We start from the raw sequence: 19,723 nt of genomic DNA on the forward strand, positions 1-19,723 counted from the left end.
ACAGTACCTGTTAACTGACAGAAAATGAATGGCAACAGTAAGATGTGTTTCTCACAGTTCTGACATCAGGAAGCCAGCGCAACTGTGACTCGCGCCGTTCAGAGAATGGAAACTTTGAAAGCTACCTTCTGCCAGGAGAAGTTCAGGAAGGGCCTGAAGCGCACAGCTGGAGCTGATCTTGACTCAGTTTGTAGTGCTAGAGATGTGTGGCCATTCCTAGATCTTTTCTTTCTAATGATGGATCTGAATTCTCAGATTCAGATTCACAAAGAAAAGAATACCTTTTCAACCCATAGATATGCCATTGTGCCTGTTGGGGTTGAACATTTTATACCAGCCTCTCTAACTGCTGGCCAGCTGTGGATTGTTTCCACAGATGTTAGGTGCCCACACGAGGGCCAGCCTGAAGAGACAGTCACATGAATACCCCCCTGGGAGAGAATGGAGCTTAGGCACCCTGTCTTAGAAGAAACTTTGACTAAGGCAGGTAGGTGCTAAGATTCTTATGTGATTATACCTTCTGGAACCTGTAATACAAATCTTTCATCAGCAAGGGGAACCTGGTGTCAAATGACACCTCCCAACCCAGTTCAGTGACTCCTGGGAGGGGACAGAGAATGGGACCTGACCCTGTCAGAGGCCCTGGAGGGGGATAGCATGGGAGGATGTGACCACTTTGAGAATAAACAGCTGTACTTATTGTGATCTGAAAATTCAACTCAAAGAATAGATGTGTGGTTTCTTTGAGTATCTGACCCTCATTTAAGAAAATAAGGAAAGGAGTTTAGTGTCAACTGACAGCCTTCCTGTTTTAACAGCTAGTAGTTTTCAGAGTGGCCGGCCAGTGCTTGGCTCGAAGTAGGTACTGAATTAATAATTTTAATGATGCAACTTTAATGATATTTTGGAGCATAGAATTTCAGGATTCCCTGTTATTTTTAATACAGAAGTTAAGAAAGCTGTAGTTCTGTAATTAGAAGTACAGTGCCGGAAGGCTTCTATCTTGGAGAGAGATGCTATGAGAGGGCTGCAGAGTCAATTATTCTCAACAAATTAAGCATGAAAACAGGAGTGTGAAAAAGAGGAGAGTATGGTTGACGGGGAAAAGCCTGGGGAGCCTTTTGGAGTGACTACGGATGCTTAAGGAGGTAAATGGTATCAGTGCTGCACAGCAGTTGACCTGGAGAGGAGCATGCTAACAGTATCACTGGAGGGAAACTGTCAGGGAAAAGGGTTACACTCATGTTCTCCTGTCCATGGTAAGACATTCTAAGTTGAGAATCAGATCAATAACCTGAATAGTTGCTAGAGCCTCAACTTTAACCACATATTGGCCACAGTAACACCCAACACAAAACCATTTCACCACCATAGACAGGCCTGAGCTGTGCTTCCTCTCTGCCCCATGCCTTTGCAGTCTGACCCCAGAGCTTGCCATGAACAAGAAACATGCGTAAGTTCCTGGGGCCTCACAGGGCACGTATTGACTCCCGATAGCCTAGATCGAACCCTAAAGGCCAGACTTCTCTCTTCTTGTTCCTTTTTCTAAAACCAAATTATGACTAACTCTAATTTCTAGTGTACTCCAGTTTAGGAGGGCTTCTCTGTTGCTGGTTTGGGGGTTGTTGAAGAGTCTCCACCGCATAGTATCAAATGGCAGGATTGTTTCATTGAGAGCACTAATGCAGCCTGCCATGATTTGCCTCTGTCATATTCTGTTTCCCAGTTTTACACGACTTTCTGCTATGTCCATTCCAACTGCAGAAACAAGTCATGCTAGACACAAATGGGGGAGGGGGCAGTGTGGCTGATCAGGTTTGATTACATCTCCAGACACTGTAGTGAAAACATTCTTAGTACATTCCATAAAGGTGGCTTTTCTCCCAAATGTTTGAAATTTGTTTTCTAGACAACTGGGACTAGACCTGGTGCCTCGGAAGGAGTACGCCATGGTAGACCCCGAGGACATCAGCATCACTGAGCTGTACCGACTGGTAGGTGCACAGACCATTTTCTCACCAACTCACTGCTAATTCTGTGGTTCCCATGGCAGTCTTTGTACTAGATGTTTTAAGAACTGGGTGTTCCAGGTTTAATTTGAAGAGAGTAAAGAGACTTGCAAGCTGAGGTGACCGTGTCCCAACAGTACCAAGGCTCTTTCCCTGGCTCAGAACACTGAAGTTCTTCACATAGCCCTCAACAGGAAGTAAAGCTCTAGGAAGAAAATCCAGGACTTTTACAAGCCCTTTTTTTCTTTTGCCTTTGTCCATTGAAAGGCTTACACGTCACACTTCTTCACCTATTGTATATCTGGATAATAAAATGTTCACCAAGGTGCTGTCCTTTCCCATCACGTATATGACTTCAAAAAGGGAGCTCTGAAATTAGCCTTTGGCTGCGGTTTTTACATTCGTCCTTGGGCCCGCCTGTTTCTAAGTGTTGGAGACCATTGATAATCCTAAAATATTTCAAACACATTACCCATCACGGGGTCACCTAGGACACCATTGTCTTTCCCTAGTTGCCTGGTAGTTTACTGTTTGGCTTAGTTGTTTTAACATAGTCCAGTCTGTCCTTGAATTTAGCCTGTGCTTCTAAATTCCTGTGTGGAATTTCTTGATAGTAAGTAAGCTTTCTCCAACCCCAAATTAGAGGAGAAGGTCTAGGTTAGAAAGGGTTTTCAAAGGGTGTTGCCTTATGCCTAACTTGACTGTGATCTCAATGATGACTATACCATGCTATAATGTTCCTAGAAGGAAGGCCCTCCAGAAATAGCCTCGATTTTAAAGGTTTTGCTGCTTTTGATGTAGTTTTCCATGTTTCAGGTACTTTTGTGAGAGCAATGGGTAATTCTTAATTGATGATTATGCATGCATAATAAACTGTTGGGAAAAGCCGTCAGTTCCGTCAGTTGTGACATGTGACCCACGGGGAGTCAGTCTCAGTTAATAACAGTGCCTTCACTTTCTTCCTTATCACCCTTCTGTTCAGGATATCTGTATTTCATGCTGTGAACTGGAATGCTTTCTGATTTTTAAAGAGGGTTCCTTTATCATACACTGAGATTTTGGCATTCAGTATTGCGTACTGTGGGCCTTTCTTACATCTGCGTTTAAACAGAACATCTGGCCTGTCTTAAGGAAACAGCTGAAGGTGGTTGGAGGGCTGCTAGGGTGTAACTCAGGAGAGGACTTGCCTCATATGGACAAACCCTCTGAGTTCTATCCCCAGCACATCATAAATTGGGTGGGCTGTTACAGGACTCTGCAATCCTAGCCTTGGAAGTTGGAGGCAGAAGGATCAAAAGGTCAAGATTATCTGTGGCTCCACGGAATTAGGGCCAACCTAGGCTACATGAGACTTTTTCTTTAAAAAGTTTGGGAAGGTGATTGGAGGGAGAAAGAGAAGGTGGAAAGAACACGGTGAGCATGCCCCAGGTCCCCAGGTTTACTCACCACTCTTAAAACAAATGCAATCTGTGTTCTTTATTTGTTGGTCATGGCTTCTCACCTTTTTAAATCAGTCAAATCTAATGCCACATGTTTACTGTTGATTTTACCTATTGAGGTTCTGTTTTCTCACTTAAAACCCTCCGTGTTAGATCCTGAGGCCGCATTGCTGTCTCTTCCCTGGCCGATGCCCTTCATAATCGAGTGCAGTGCTTTCCTTCATAAGCACCAAGTGCGCAGTTCTGAGGTCATTTGATATTGTGAGCACACCCTGGATTGTAGCTCCAAACAACCGCATGTCCAGCCTCTCTCCACTCAGCACTGACAGGCTTAGTACTTCATCCCCTTGTATTTACTCATGTGCTAAGTGACCAAGTACTTCCTTCATGTTGATTATGATTTCCTTTCCTGGGAACATATTTGAAGAACACCTACGCAGGCAGGCAGGCTTCATTCCTTTTCACATTCCATTCTTCTTCATTAGAGAGGCAACATGGCAAAAATAATTGATATCATATGTGCTAAATTCAGGCATTAGGTTTCTCTGTGTTTAATGACATGGATAATAACAGCCTAGACCTGATACAGATGTAATTTTCCAGTGATGTAGAAGCAGAAAATTCTCAGTTGGGTTGTGGCTAAATTATGTGCACAGAGCTACAGACATATTTTTGCCATGTAGTACTTGACGTTGAACAGCAAGGGCATCTCAAAGTACAGTAGAGCTGCAGAAGTTGTACTCTGCAACAGAACCATGTCTGTTCTCTGTGGAGTTGTAAGGACAAAGGTTCACTGCAGTTGACTAAGCTCCTTTAAGTCTCCATGGAAGTTCCACACAACACTTGCCTTTATCTGTCCCTGGCAGAGAAGAGTTGGACCTGGAGATTTAGCTACAAATATGAAATATTTGATGACCAACTAGTAATGCCTGCCATCAATACATTTTTCCCTAGTTTGGATTTCTATATATAACTCTGCCTCTGTCTTTCCTTTTAGCATTATATATAGGGTGTCAATTGATTTCACCTCTATTAACATTACACTTTATTGATGGTGGTGGCCTGAACGGCAATGATGCTGAGAGTCTAGGATCTCATGTAGGCCCTGATAGATTAGCAATGTCTTCCATTTCTGGGAAAGACAATAAGGGGGTGATTTGGTGTTTTATATCTCAGATTCTGGTCCAAAGTCATCTTTTTACAGACGAGGAACATAAAACAGTAATTTTTGTGTGTGCGCGCGTGTACACACACACACACACACACACACACACACACACACACACACACAATGTCTCCTCAATATAAATTCCATGTTCCTGTTTTTAAATATGGATGCTAGCCCCCCCAAAGAGAACTGGTGTTTATGAATGTCAGAAGGACACGTTTTTTTTGAGAGGCAGCTATTTTTCTTCTTCTCAAGCCTCTTCTTGTGTCCTCTCTCCATCAGGCATCCTGCCACTCTGCTCTTTTCCTTTTGTGCAACCTGACAGCAACTGCCTGCCTTTGATTTCACCAGGGAGAGGAGCTGGGGCTCCATCACCAGTTCCTTGCTTTTGTTTGGCAGGGTATTGTCATTTTAGATCAAGGACCATGGAGGTTGGCAGGGTATTGTCATTTTAGATCAAGGACCATGGAGGGTGACAGAGTATTGTCATTTTAGATCAAGGACCATGGAGGTTGGCAGGGTATTGTCATTTTAGATCAAGGACCATGGAGGGTGACAGAGTATTGTCATTTTAGATCAAGGACCATGGAGGGTGACAGAGTATTATCATTTTAGATCAAGGACCATGGAGGGTGACAGAGTATTGTCATTTTAGATCAAGGACCATGGAGGGTGACAGAGTATTATCATTTTAGATCAAGGACCATGGAGGGTGACAGAGTATTGTCATTTTAGATCAAGGACCATGGAGGGTGACAGAGTATTGTCATTTTAGATCAAGGACCATGGAGGGTGACAGAGTATTATCATTTTAGATCAAGGACCATGGAGGGTGACAGAGTATTGTCATTTTAGATCAAGGACCATGGAGGGTGACAGAGTATTGTCATTTTAGATCAAGGACCATGGAGGGTGACAGAGTATTGTCATTTTAGATCAAGGACCATGGAGGGTGACAGAGTATTATCATTTTAGATCAAGGACCATGGAGGGTGACAGAGTATTGTCATTTTAGATCAAGGACCATGGAGGGTGACAGAGTATTGTCATTTTAGATCAAGGACCATGGAGGGTGACAGAGTATTGTCATTTTAGATCAAGGACCATGGAGGGTGACAGAGTATTATCATTTTAGATCAAGGACCATGGAGGTTGACAGAGTATTATCATTTTAGATCAAGGACCATGGAGGTTGACAGAGTATTGTCATTTTAGATCAAGGACCATGGAGGTTGGCAGGGTATTATCATTTTAGATCAAGGACCATGGAGGTTGGCAGAGTATTATCATTTTAGATCAAGGACCATGGAGGTTGACAGAGTATTATCATTTTAGATCAAGGACCATGGAGGGTGACAGAGTATTATCATTTTAGATCAAGGACCATGGAGGTTGACAGAGTATTATCATTTTAGATCAAGGACCATGGAGGTTGACAGAGTATTATCATTTTAGATCAAGGACCATGGAGGGTGACAGAGTATTATCATTTTAGATCAAGGACCATGGAGGTTGGCAGGGTATTATCATTTTAGATCAAGGACCATGGAGGTTGACAGAGTATTATCATTTTAGATCAAGGACCATGGAGGTTGACAGAGTATTATCATTTTAGATCAAGGACCATGGAGGTTGACAGAGTATTATCATTTTAGATCAAGGACCATGGAGGTTGACAGAGTATTATCAATTTAGATCAAGGACCATGGAGGTTGACAGTATATTATTATTTTGGATCAAGGACTTTGGGGTGAAGGTAAATGTCCCCAGGAAAAAATGGTTTCTTCTTCTTCTTCTTCTTTTTTTTTTTTCAGTATCACACTTGAAACAGAAGTTCCAGATTGATACTGTACCTTGGGGAGAAAGGTCCTGGTTTTGTTTTTTGCCAGCCCTGTTCGCAGATCATTCTCCCCCATTTAGGCCCATCTGAGGTGGGAAAGTCTAAACCTTCCCTTGATAACACGTAACTGCCTGCACAGGTTGAATTGCCAAAGGCCACATCTGAGTTCTGCTATGAAGAAAAGCTAACTGGCCAGAATCTCTGCTTATTTGGGCTGCAGAGTATCTTTTCAGGGACATTTTATGTTTGTACGGTCCTGTTGTCTTATTAGCAGTTCTTGGTGGTCTAGAGCAGTGGTTGCCAAATAGAAAACAGTGATTCTCAAAGGAGTTTTACTCCCCCCACCCCAGGGGACATTGGACACTGGCTGAACTGAGGACAGAATTTGGTTGTCACAACAAGGGGTAGCAGTAGAGAGAGTCCATTTAGAGGTTGCTATACACACCAAAGCCCATTACAACTCCCTCCACGGAGATTGAGAAACCTGGACATAGCCCACTCATCCAGGAATTGATGTAGCACATGAGGAATACCAGCTTGAGTTAATGAAATCTTTGGGGTGAGTTTGTTTCTTCTCCTAATAAAAGCTACAGTTAAAATATAAGGCGTCAGTGGATGCAGTACAGCTGTCAGGTACATCTGCAGCTGTACATTATTTTACAAAGGGCTATTGTCTCTGTTGCTACCATCAGGTTACAGCTCCTGAAGTATAAGCGTGCCTTTTAATTCATTACTGAGATGCTTTTTTCACCGAGATATTTTTAGCACTTCTCAAAAATAGTGAACTACCAAGAGATAAGCAAGTAATCATAACCCTTTAAAATCCAAATCCATCCCAGATCTGGAAGAATGGAGTGGAGACTGTGTGCTAAGGAGTGCTAGACAAAAGGGTGTGTGTCATGGGCATGTAGCACAGAATCTTATTCTTAGCATGCAAGGTAGGTTCCAGGACAGTAATTAATTACCCGTCAGATGCAGCAATCCCTTTTCCGGTCTGCTGCGATTCACAGCTCTCCACATATGATCTCCATCAATAACTCTCAACCCTCATTGCCCATTAGAGCCACCCGGGGAGCCTTTAAAACTACAGCTCCTGAGAAGCCCCCACCCCTGGAAATTCCCAGTTAATTGTTCTGAGACAGGACCTGGGCCTAAGTATTTGTTAAAAGCTCTCTTGGTGACTCTGAAGTGCAGTCAAGGTTGAGAACCCCCACTCTAGATCTATTACATTATTTGCATGAGTAAGGGAGTTGATTTTTTCCTGTTGATTCATACTGAATGCCATGATTGATGCTGGAAGCTTTGTACTCTGTGAGGTCAAGAGCAGACACCTCCTGAAGGTCAGTTCTTTACAGGGGACATTGGTGTCTGGCTCCCACTCTGGCCTTTGGTAGCCATTCATGTCTTTGGAGTAGCTTGTGCTGTGCTCCACTCTAGACTATACATATGCGGAGGTGTCTAAGTAACTCAGCAAGTGAGTAGCAATTCTTGGGGAAAGGACTTCCTTTTGAATTAAAGGGATTTAGTTGTATGAGCATGTGATGTGTCTTTTACCACAGTGCAAGAATTTTGAAAGCACAAAATAAAGCAAGTCTCACAGAAAACGGGGGACATTTTTGCTTCCTCTGACTCCTGTAGTTAATTTTTCTTCAAAAATTTTTTCTAATAGTTATGGCTGATGAGGTCCACTTTTGTGTGTGTGTGTGTGTGTGTGTGTGTGTGTGTGTGTGTGTGTGTGTGTGTAGCTTCACTTTTATAGAGAGATATCCAGTGTGCCTGGTCAGTATGAGGTGACTAAAGATCTGTTTAGTCTACTTGTTTGTGATCTTTTGCTTTTAGATAGTTCAGAATAAAAGAAGTGCATAAACTTTCTGATGATGCTATGCAATTGCACTTAACAACTGTCAATTGTAAAAAATGGCATTTGTCCTGAAAGTTAGCCAGTCATTTGGTATTATTAAACTCTATTTACCAGCCTTAAAAGGTAGCTGATATAGAAATGTGGTTGTGTGCCTTCACCACTAACAACTGCCCATGGCCATAGAGTTCAAATTCCTAGTGCTAAAATGAATCCTTTCTTCACCACGAGTCTCAGATGGGGTAACAGTTGGCAGTCTATGACGTGAAAGTGACCATACAATCCTTGCTTCACCACTTCCCATTCTGTTAGTGCCCAGGATCTCCAGAGCCTTTCCTGGCCCTCTTCTCCTGCATCACTGCTTCTCAGGTAGAGATCCAAGGGCTGAGTAGACTGGCAGCAGCGGGCAGCTGGGCCAATATGTGCATGACAATAGAGAATTAGAAGCCCGTGCAAATTTTTACATTGCCATGGTATTCTCACTGTCTTTGTGTTTTGTTTTTCTGTTTTGTTTTTTTTTCTGGAAGTATTTACCTATCAGCCTCCAAAGGATTACAAGAGGAAATAACCTGAACTGTCACAACAATCAAATCGGGAAGTCCTGTTCTAGTAGAGAGACCAGAATTCTTGCTCCTTCTCTAGTACTTTGCTTGGGACAGTTTTCCAAGGAGTCTTTGGCCTTCCCAGGCTCCAATCAAATTATTTTGGGGGGCTCTCTGACAATATAGTGTTTCCCTTTTCATCACTCTTCTAGGGAGTGTGTGTGTGTGTGTGTGTGTGTGTGTGTGTGTGTGTGAGAAAGAGAGGGGGGGGGTCTCGGCAAGTGTTGCCCAGTCCAGCTTTGAACTCACCTTGTAGGCAGGTTGGTCTTAAACTTAAAATCTCCCTGCCTCCTCCTCCCAGGCAGCTGGGATTACAAACTGTACCACCAGGCCTGCTCTCTTGTCTGTTCTCTAGGATGACAGGTTTGTTCTCTTCCTGAAAGCTGATTGGTATCAGCAGAAATCCTTTGAACTTCCTCCCTCCCAGATCTATGCCCTGAGCTGATATCATCTTAAGGTTAAAATTTAAAGGAAATCTTAAAGCAAGAGCCCTTGATCATCTTAACGCAGATGCTAGAAGAAAATTTGAAATTTAGATTAGATACTGAATCTAGCATGGGAAGAAATTTTACTATCTCAATCCCCATCACACCACAGTTTTGTGCCGTTACGTTCTTCAGTCTGCTCAGATCGTGTTTTTCCTGGCGTGTGTATCATTCAGATGGAGCATCGACATCGGAAGAAAGACACCCCAGTGCAGGCCAGCAGTCACCACCTCTTTGTTCAGATGAAGAGCCTCATGTGTTCCAACCTGGGAGAGGAGCTGGAGGTCATCTTCTCACTCTTTGACAGTAAAGAGAATCGCCCAATCAGGTAATGGCATGTGACACAGAACTTGAGTTTTTTGATGTAACCGTGGTAGATGTTTACAATTGGCATGCTTTCAGATACATTTTTCGTCTACTACCTCAGTTCATTTATAGAGCTCTGAGTTTCTGATTTACCTGCCCTCTAGATATTTCCGTTAAGCTTGGATAGATTTGAGAATTTCTGGGAAATCAAAAGGTCTATAGAATCCTAAGTAGGCTTAAATGAAAGATGACCCTAGTACCAAGCCAGTTTTGTTTTAGTTACTTTGTGTTGATAATGCCAAGAAGATAAAAGTTCTTTATGGTATAATGTTTACTTATCGAAGTCAGCACATTTCATCTTTCAGTTTGACAGTAAATAATAACATGGATCTTCCTGTGTCTGGATTGATGATACCAAGGAAGAACTTCATGCTTGCAGATGCTCCAGTTGAAGTATCAGAACTGTGAAACAGGACAAAGTTTGTGCTGTTTTCATCCTCAGGGCTGACTCTTTCCTGGTGTGCTACTCTATGGCAAGCTTTTCATTAGAAGTTTTGACTTTTCTGAGGTGTGAGGAATCAAATCTCAGACCTTGTGTATGCTAAGTGAGACCCCTAGCCCAGATTTTAATGTTTAGGAAAAGAATTAGAGTAAATGTTATATTTTGTATACCCAGTCAAACATTTGGTCTCTTACTGTGACTTTATGAGAACTGTGTTTATTTTTAATTGAAGCATAAAGCACTTTGTTTTAAACTAAAAATTCACATTAAAATTATGAATTAGGATGGAATTACTTGAATCACACATAGTGATCCATTTGTACAATGCTTTTGAAGTACTTATTAAAATAATCTTTAGCAGTTCTAAGCCACACATATTGATTCATAAACAGAAGGTAATGTTGGACTGTTTCCTTCATTTTTTAGGAAATAAGTGTGAAGTTTATTTTTAATGTACTTATAACCATAAACATGATGGGTAACTTACTGATTAGTTTTCAATGTACTGGCTCTTCACTCTATTCTTGCATTGTTTCAGAAGAAAGAACTATAGACGTAAACTGTGCTTTTAGAGCATTGTGGGAATCCTAGTTTGGTTTCTGTTGCTGTGATAAACAGCAGGCCCCAAAGAAACTTGGGGTAGAAAGGGCTTCTTTGGCTTAGAGGTTACAGTCCATCATCAAAGGAAGCCGAAGCAGGGGCTCAAGCAGGAACCTGGTGGCAGAACGGAAGCAGAGACCAGTTGATCACTGGCCTGCTTTCCTCTGTCTGCTCAGCTACTTTTGTACATGGCCCAGGCCACCTGCCTTGGGATGGCACAGTGCCTGGACCCTCCTATGTCAATTAGCAGTTAAGAAAACGCCCTAGAGACTTGCCCACAGGTCAGTCTGATGGAGACAGTTCCTCAGCGGAGCTTTCCCAAGTGACTCTAGTTGGTGTCAAGTTGACAAAATCAATCAGCACCATGAGTTTCTTTTCACATGGCGTTTTTAATGTCATCACTGATAATACAAATACTGAAAATAGCACAAGGCTCCAGAACTAATCTGTGCTACAGAAGTTGGTTTCTGAAGTCGAATCCTTTCAGGGGATTCTTTCAAAACATTTTTCCATTTTTTTATTCGTGGGAGCATACTATGGCACACAGGAAGTCAGAAAACCACTTGTCAAGCTTATCCTCTCCTCCATTCTCTGCTTACACCATGTGAGTCCCTGGAAGAGAATCAGATTTTTGAGCTTAGCAGTGGGTTTTCCCCTGAGCACTCAGCCAGCCCCAAGAATTTATGATTGTATTTGTTTCTACATGATATGTGGGGGTTGTACACATGTCACAACACACATGTGCACGTCAGAAGGCAGCTTTGAGGAATTAGCTGTCTCCTTCTGTAGTAGTACTTTTTCATTGGGACCGCCAGCCCGCGGATAACGACATGGAAACTTATTATTAATTATGAAAGCTTGGCTTTTAGCTTAGGCTTGTTCTCAACTAGTTCTTATAACTTAAATTAGCCCATTTGTATTGATTTACATTCTGCCATGTGATGTTACCTTTCTCTGCACTGCCCATCCTCATTCCTCCGTGTCTGGCTGATGATTCCTCCTTTTTTAATTCCCAGAGTTCTCTTTCTGCCTGCAAGTCCTGCCTATATCTCCTGCCTAGCTATTGGCCATTTGGCTTTTTATTACACCAATCACAGCAACACATCTTCACCCGCTGTATGAATATCCCACAGCATCCTTCCATCCTTACATTCCTTTCAGGGGTCACATCCGGGTCACTAGGTTTGTGCAGCAAGTACTTTTACCTCTGAACAACCTCACCAGCCCTTCTCAGGGTACCTTAAGACAAGTGAAGTAGTATCAGCTGCTAATCCCTGCCAGAGACCAAAAGCTCAGATTCTGTCCTCACAGGCGTCCAGTACAAAGGAGGCCAACATGTGATATCACCTTCCTATCTCATTCAGCAAAATAGTGAAGTGTGTAATATCTCCTAAGTACTAGCAAAGGTAGATCTTTTCAAGCTTCTATCAATCATCATTTGACTGTGGCTTTGTTTACGAAACCTGATTTTAGACTTTTAAACAGTTATTGAATCTTCCTGAGAACTACCAAGAAGATTGGGCCTCTGATCATGTTATGGACCCTCCTTCCTGTAAACACCAGTAAGAATGCAGGCATGTTCTGACAGCATCTGGCTAGCATGTGCCTACATTACACCTCATCATTCTGGTTTACTTGGATAGCACTCCAGTCCAGAACCTAGTGATCATTGAAAATTACAGACTAGTATTCATTTAAGGCCAATATAACCTTCACACAACTTCTTTCTATTGAGAATTATTTAAAAAATAGGTTTGCCACATTGTTTCACATAAGCAAAATATTTTTAGAGAGCATTTATCTGGCTGGAACTTTGATTTCCTCATCCCACAAGGTGTGACTGGGGAAGGCAAGGAGGGGGTCTGCTCTCTGCCTCCTTGGTATCTTATTTTATTATATTCATGTGGCAAACACCTATATAATGGTTTTCATATGCCAAACACTGTTCTAAGTTCATTTAAAAATATTTCCTGACTTAGCCCTACGAGGAATATACTACCAATATTCCCTTGTTTGTAGATGGTGCAGCCTACAGTCCTTGCCCAGAGTCAAGTGAAGCTGGTACTTTAACAGGGTAGGCTGTATAGGAATCAGTATTTTCCGTCCCTCCCCCACACTCATGTCTGTAGTATTCCTAATGTGCTGTTTTTCCCCAGTCAAGTTGTGATTGCCGTTGAGTGTCAAGGGGCCTCTGTAGGGCTCATTCTTTTAAGACCTTGAGTGGTAGAAGCTTGAGCTTGTGAAGACTGGACTGGAAGGATCCTTTAATGATGAAGAGGCCACACAGAGGGAGAGGGGAAGTCACTGATGTCTGCAGGCTTCTTGGGAGAAGGGCGTCAGGAAACAGACTTGGGTTTGCGATTGGGAGATTAGCCCTGAGAAAGGAAGAGGGGAGGGTATGGATGGGAACTGTCTGAGCCTTAGGATTGGGCACAGGAATTGTAACGGTTTACAGAGAAGGAACTGGCAGTATATGCCATACGCTCTCCTGTAGCTGGCCTTTAAGAATCGGCTCCTGCACCAAGTGGAATACAAAGAGTCATATGTGGTGATTTACATAGGCTTGTGCAACTCTATATTAATACTTCCCTTGCCTTCATACATGCTGCTTCATCTGCATCAGTGTGTAAATAATCCCGGCTGGTGAACCTGACATAGTTTAGTGGTTGACTTGAAACTTTCATTATTTTGTTTACTGCTGTATTCTAAGCCTTCATTAATTACCATTGGAATTTTATCTTGGGACTAATTCATTCCTTTATTTTGGTCTCATCAGAGAATGCATTTAACAAGGCCTGGGTACCACCAGTTGGTTCCTAGCCACTAAAGGCTGCTCATACATACCAGCTGCTGGCATGGGCTATTAGCTGAGAATTTAGCAGCAGGGTGTGCTTAATTCTAGTAATTGCATAGATGAAGTTTACTTTCTGCTGATCCTTTTCACATACTTTTCTGAAGTTGCATTTTTTTTCCTACTATCATGCAGTTAAACTCATTTTCCTTGAAAGGTTTCATTTCCATAGATGCTTTGTTTTGCTTACAATTATGCTTTATTCAGTCCAATTCTGTCATTTAAGAGAGAGGAAGTACTGAATACAATTGGTAAAGCACAGGCTTTTTAAAAATTCGGATTCATACTGAACTGTAAAATGGCTATGAACCTCTCTGTCTGTGAGACACATATCACCTGTGTCTTGTACACCCTTTCATTGTTGCTGAGTGGCCAGACTCTGAAGTTAGATGATCTGGGTGGAAATCCTGGCTGTGCTGTATCAGTCTGGTCATGTAATTTCTCTTATAGCTGTTAACTAGTCGGACTTTATGAAGACAATAGTGCTTTCCTAATGGGATTTCTTGAATGTTAAATTCAAAGGCCGTTGCTTAGTACCCAGTAGTTTATCAGCGGCTCCTGGCTGTGATGAGGAGGACTATTAAACCCAAACAGGAAGTATGTATTATCCTAGCTAGTGTGGTGGCTGCCCTTGCATTCCTGGGGAAATCACACATTCCAAGAAACTGGGGATGTTTTGCTTATGGTATTGCAGTTAGTTAAAGTTTAGAGAGACCTACTAGCAAACGGGTAATATGGAGCCCATATTACCTTAGCCAGGGGTGCTCAAGAAAAGTGATCAGAAGTCTGAGGTTGGATTGCGTCCTGAAACACCACAGTGAGGACCAGAATAAGAAAGTTGGGAGTCCTGTATCCAGGTGGGGAGAGTCTATGAAATTGCTTTCATAGTTTCCAATAGTTCATTTTGGAGACTGACATATGTAAGAGCTTATCTGGCTCAGCCTAGGAGAAAAGGATACTGTTTTTGTGTGTGTGTGGAAGTATATAATGAGGTTAGTAGATCCTTTAAGGGTTTTCATTTCCTGTGCCCTGTGCTAGCATGCCTTGCTTGATACATCATTTGAAGTTTACACACAAGTTCAGTATCTGCATTTTTACATAAATTAGGAATATTTAGTGCTTTGACTTTGATAGATTGTAGGCCTAGTGTTCGTATTACAAAGTTTCCAAAGTAAAGAAACAGTGTAGGGGAAAGTGCCCAGCCAGACTAGCAAGGGGCACAGTGCACAGAATAAAAATAGATCGAGGAGGCATTGGAGACCCTTCTTGAATCGTGTATCAACCATCCCATCTGGCCCAGGGCATTTCCTGCTGTGTCTAGACATGTTGGCACAGATTCACTGTGGCTGTCTGTCCAGCGGTGACACACAGGGACCTTCCCTGGAGCCTCTTGTTGAGAAGCACAACTGTTCCCCTCTCCCCCTTTTCTCCGCCATTTGGTCGTCCCAGCACGTGCGTGGGGATGGGGATTGTTCTCACCGCTGAGTTTATCAGATCCGTGCTTTATCCCCGTTAGTTCACTCTCGTGTTGCACGTTAAAAAACAGTAATGAGGACTCTACAAATACTGGTTGCCTTTATTGGTATCGATTTTAAGGAAGCTGTTGGGGGAGATCCAAATTCAAAGAAAGTGACCGAGGTAACGGTTTATTCATTTTTTTTTTTTTTTTTTTTTTTTTTTTTTTTTTTTTTTTTGGTTTTTCGAGACAGGGTTTGTCTGTGTAGCTTTGCGCCTTTCCTGGAACTCACTTGGTAGCCCAGGCTGGCCTCGAACTCACAGAGATCCGCCTGGCTCTGCCTCCCAAGTGCTGGGATTAAAGGCGTGCGCCACCACCGCCCGGCTACGGTTTATTCAGATCTGGAGCACACAGGGTATAACTGAACCACTCTTCTCTGTAGCATTTTTTAATATAAATATAGTACTGATTATTTAACTTTAGTGAATGGCTAGAAATACTTGTGTTGCAGGAAAACCAGAAGCTCACAGAGTTCACGGACTTGATTTGGCTTCTCTTTTTCTTTGGCTATAAACACTCAGGCAGACAGCTTGCATGTCTTAAGTCATGGAGTGTTTTACAAGGTGACTAGAAGGCCCTCTTACCCCTGTTCATGTGCTTTAAATCACGAGCAGATTAGTATTGTGACAGTGTAATACCCGCCAGTATTAGGATCGTCTCTGTCTTTCTTCATTTACTCTCTTGTTACTTCCTGTTGAGAATTCAGAATAATTTAGTTTTCCCGAGTTCTCTGCAGGATAAGCCAGCATCACATATAGTAACCACTTCACAGGGGCTTCTTTGGTATTCAGTGCTGTTTATGTTGCAGGAGGATTTGACACTGACAAAGGAATGATTAATGGTGTGACACTACCTTCTCATCATCCTTATGTTCTCAGCACCTTGCAGCGTACTTACCCAGGGCGTGTGTATGTGGAGGGGGTGATACAGTTAAAGGAAGCTTTTAAGTGTTGCCCTGCTGTTGCTACAAAGCATTAAAAGATCATGCATTAGTACCTTAATCTTGGCTATCACCCTTCCCCTCCACAGGGGATGTGCTCCTTGCTAAGAGAGAGCCAGAGTGTTGAGCACATCAGGAGAGTTGTTTCATATTACACTGGGCTAATCAACACTGTGCTCTCGGACCTGTCTCGCGGGAGCCATCATTTGCAAATACTGTCATGCTCAAAAGTATACAAAAATCATCAGATAAAAGCCTGGCATTCTCCCCGAAGTACTTGGAAGGTTTGGATTACAAGTTAAGCAGCGTGTGTTTACTTTATGCCGGTTAGGCATGTGCATTTCGCACCATTACTATGCAGTTATGAAAGTTTGTTCGTTCGTGTCTTTAGTCAGCCAGCAAGTAGCTTCCTCCTTAAGGCCAAATGCTCATCTAGGGAAAGCATGTAAAAACCATGTCCTCCCAAATCTCATATTCTACTTAGGTTTAAAATGTTGAGAAAGTTAAGGACAGTTTCTAAATCATGCAAAGTACGTTAGTCAGTATGCATAGTCAGTATGCATTTTGATTTTGTTTTTTGAGATTGTCTCACTGTGTAGTTCTTGCTAGCCTGGAACTTGCTATGTAGACCAAGCTGGCCTTGAACTCCTAGTGATCTTCCTGCCTCTGCCTCCAGAGTACTGGAATTATAGCCATGTGCTACCATACCTATCCTGGATTTAATGTTCATAAAGAATAAAAACAATTTAAAACCCAAAAGGATGTTCTGAGGATTAAAAAAAAAAAACATCAAAACATACTTTTGGGATTAAAAACAAAATACATGAAAGATTTACTTATTGTTTTCAGGGACTTGAATTACATGGGTTTTTATTTAATCACTCTGTTTTCACTTAAGGCTTCTTAACCTTTATTTTTCGTTTGTTTTTAAATGCTTACTTCACCACAAAGTACTTATAAAGAGCTTTGATTTTACTTGTTTTCTGCTCCTTATGAAACACGGTTTCCTAACTAAGAAGACGGCATTTCAGGGAGTCAGAGTAACTACTGTTTGTGTCAGGTCAACTTCTCCCTCAAAGAAGGTGAAGGACACAGTGTTTACAGTGATCAGGTTCTGTGACTTCCCAAAAGAATAAGACACCCTCTCTTCACACAGATCATCCTACTTCCGGACCCTGTTTGTCTTGACTCAGGTCCTACCCGTACTCTACCTCAGCTTCCTGTGCTCTGAACTTGTCTTCCTGCTGAACCTCCAGCATATTCTCTGGAGACAGGCTAACGCCAGGGGCTCCCTCCCATTCACCCTCAGTCAGAATTCAAACACCAGGTCTGGTGATGGCATTCCCATACAGGCGTGATTCTACTTCCTCTAATTCCCCTCCTCCACAACGCCCTCGCCATCACTCACCTCCTCTTTCTTGCTGGCCCTACTTTCCTGCCTGCTTCTGCTTTCATCTCACACGTATTCCTGTTCTCTTTCCCTTTGTCAGTTCCTACTCTTTAGTTTCATGACTTACATGCAGAGAGACCTGTGCACACTTGGACACATTTCTATCCACACTTAAATTTCAATTCTGCAAATGAGATAAACGTGGGGTATTTGTCTCTGGGTCTTTGTTATTTTTTTAATATCATAATGTACAATTCATCTGTTGATTTACATGTAGGATGGGTCTGTTTCTTTACTACTATTGTGACTAGTTCAGAAATAAGCACGGATGTGCAAGTGTCTCTGACTTGAAGTCCTCTGTGTATAGACAGGAGCAGTATGGCTGGATCATGATGGTTATATTTTTAACTTTTGAAAAGCCTTTCCACTGATTTCCATAGTGCATCTAACAATTTACATTCCCACCATCAGTGTATCGGGGTTCTTCCTCTTTCCCTGCATCCTTGCTAACATTGCTTCTTGTCATTTCTTTCTTAATGGGCTCTTCTGACTGTTAAGGATACAGAATTGTAAAACAATTTTAGTGTACATTTCACTGATGTCTAAAGGTGTTGGAAAAACTTTCATTTGAACTCTCTGTTCAGTTTGTTAGTCCATCCATGATTAGGTAATTTGGGGGTTTGCGGTATATAGTTCTTTATGGACTCTAGATATCAGTCCCCTGATTGATGTGAGGTTGACAAAGATTGTTCCTTATTCTTCAGTTGCTATACAGAACCTTTTAATTTCACATAATCCCACTTGAAAATTCGGGAGTTATTCATTTTGATGTTGAAGTCCTTTTGCAGAGTATCCTTGGTACATATTTCCCTTATTCATTTAGTAATACAGTGTTTATCTCTCTAAGAATTTTACAAGAGGGAAATTTGAAGATTTTAAAATTAGAGTTATTGCTGTTTGTCAGGAAACCAGAATAATAATAATAATATTTTCATCATCATCACCATCATCACCATTATATAACTGGTTTTTTAGTCTGGCAATCGTGCAGGTGCTGTGAAACAGTAGATATGCAATTGCTTATTTATCCCTGCAAGAGAGGTGGATTCCTCTTATCATAGAAATTTGTCATCCTAGAGAGTATTGTTTCATTTTTCAATTATAAAAAAATAACATGACGTAGTTTAAGAGCATGCTGAGAGGTAAAAATTGATGGATTTTGATAGTTAAAATTGCAATAATCTTAGCTAGACTTTACAAATGCATCTTCTCATGTAGCATTCAGCTGGCTCCTTTACCTGACAAAGCCCCAGATCGTTTGGTCAGTCTCTCCATAGCAGGTATGTATTCAGTGAATCTAGCCTTGGCTGTTAACAAGAGTCTGCTTCTTTCTTAGTTAAAGGACTGGGCTATGCACAGTCTGTACCTAGGGTTCCCTTTTCCATTTCTTTTTAATCAAAAGAAATCATGATTGTAATGCTACTTTAGTTTTAAAATTAGCACACTAATGATCTTATCTAGTAAGACTTGCACAGAAAAGCCCTGTCGTTGGTGTTGGCCCTGTGCTTAGGGAAGAAAAGGAGAAAGTCTTTGTCCATAAGATAGCGGAACTTTGTAGCCTGTTTATGGCCACTTAAGACAGCCATGAAAGACAGTGATTGGGATGTGTTAAGACCTGGACTTTGGGGTCTAAAAGGGCTCCTTAATGGAGAAATGTTTTCAGGCATTCACTATAATAAGTAATAAATCATGATCTCCTAATTAGGAATTGGGCATTACAGGAGAAAGTAGTAACAAACCAGATAAGGGGATGCTAGATAAGAAGGCTAATGGCTCTCTTCTCCTTCCACTGTGCAGTCATTCTCTTGACATACAGTGTCTCCCAACCTTTATCTACCCATGAGAACCAAATGCCAAGGTCCAGAAGGTACCTTGGGGCTGCTTCCACGCCTCCTGTCCACTTTCCACAGCGACCTGAGGCAGCCACATTACCTCAGCCTGTCATGATGCTGTTTAAGCTTTTCCATTTCAAGTGCTCTTGTAACTCATTGAAGAAAAGGGGTACTGTTATAGCTCTCTGCCTGGTATTGTGCTGGAGGAGGGTACTTTCTTCTCAATCTTTTGTTACAGATGAAAGATGAACTGAAGGGAGAGGAACTGGATGGGTTGGCACACACCTTTCATCCAGGCACTTGAAGGCAGAACGAAGTAGGAGAA

At 42.0% G+C, this 19,723-nt stretch overlaps 1 protein-coding gene across 1 annotated transcript in view; it reads left to right on the forward strand.

Moving 5' to 3' along the window:
* Dock4 (dedicator of cytokinesis 4) overlaps window positions 1–19,723 on the forward strand; it is a 413,592-nt gene that overhangs the window by 197,025 nt on the left and 196,844 nt on the right. Inside the window, exons 7-8 of the mRNA XM_059279518.1 lie at window positions 1,910–1,994; window positions 9,578–9,729. Of these exons, the coding sequence (XP_059135501.1) occupies window positions 1,910–1,994; window positions 9,578–9,729 (237 nt within the window). The remainder of the gene's footprint in view (window positions 1–1,909; window positions 1,995–9,577; window positions 9,730–19,723) is intronic.

This window comes from Peromyscus eremicus, chromosome 14 (genome assembly GCF_949786415.1).
Source record: "Peromyscus eremicus chromosome 14, PerEre_H2_v1, whole genome shotgun sequence".
Lineage (NCBI taxonomy): Eukaryota > Metazoa > Chordata > Mammalia > Rodentia > Cricetidae > Peromyscus > Peromyscus eremicus.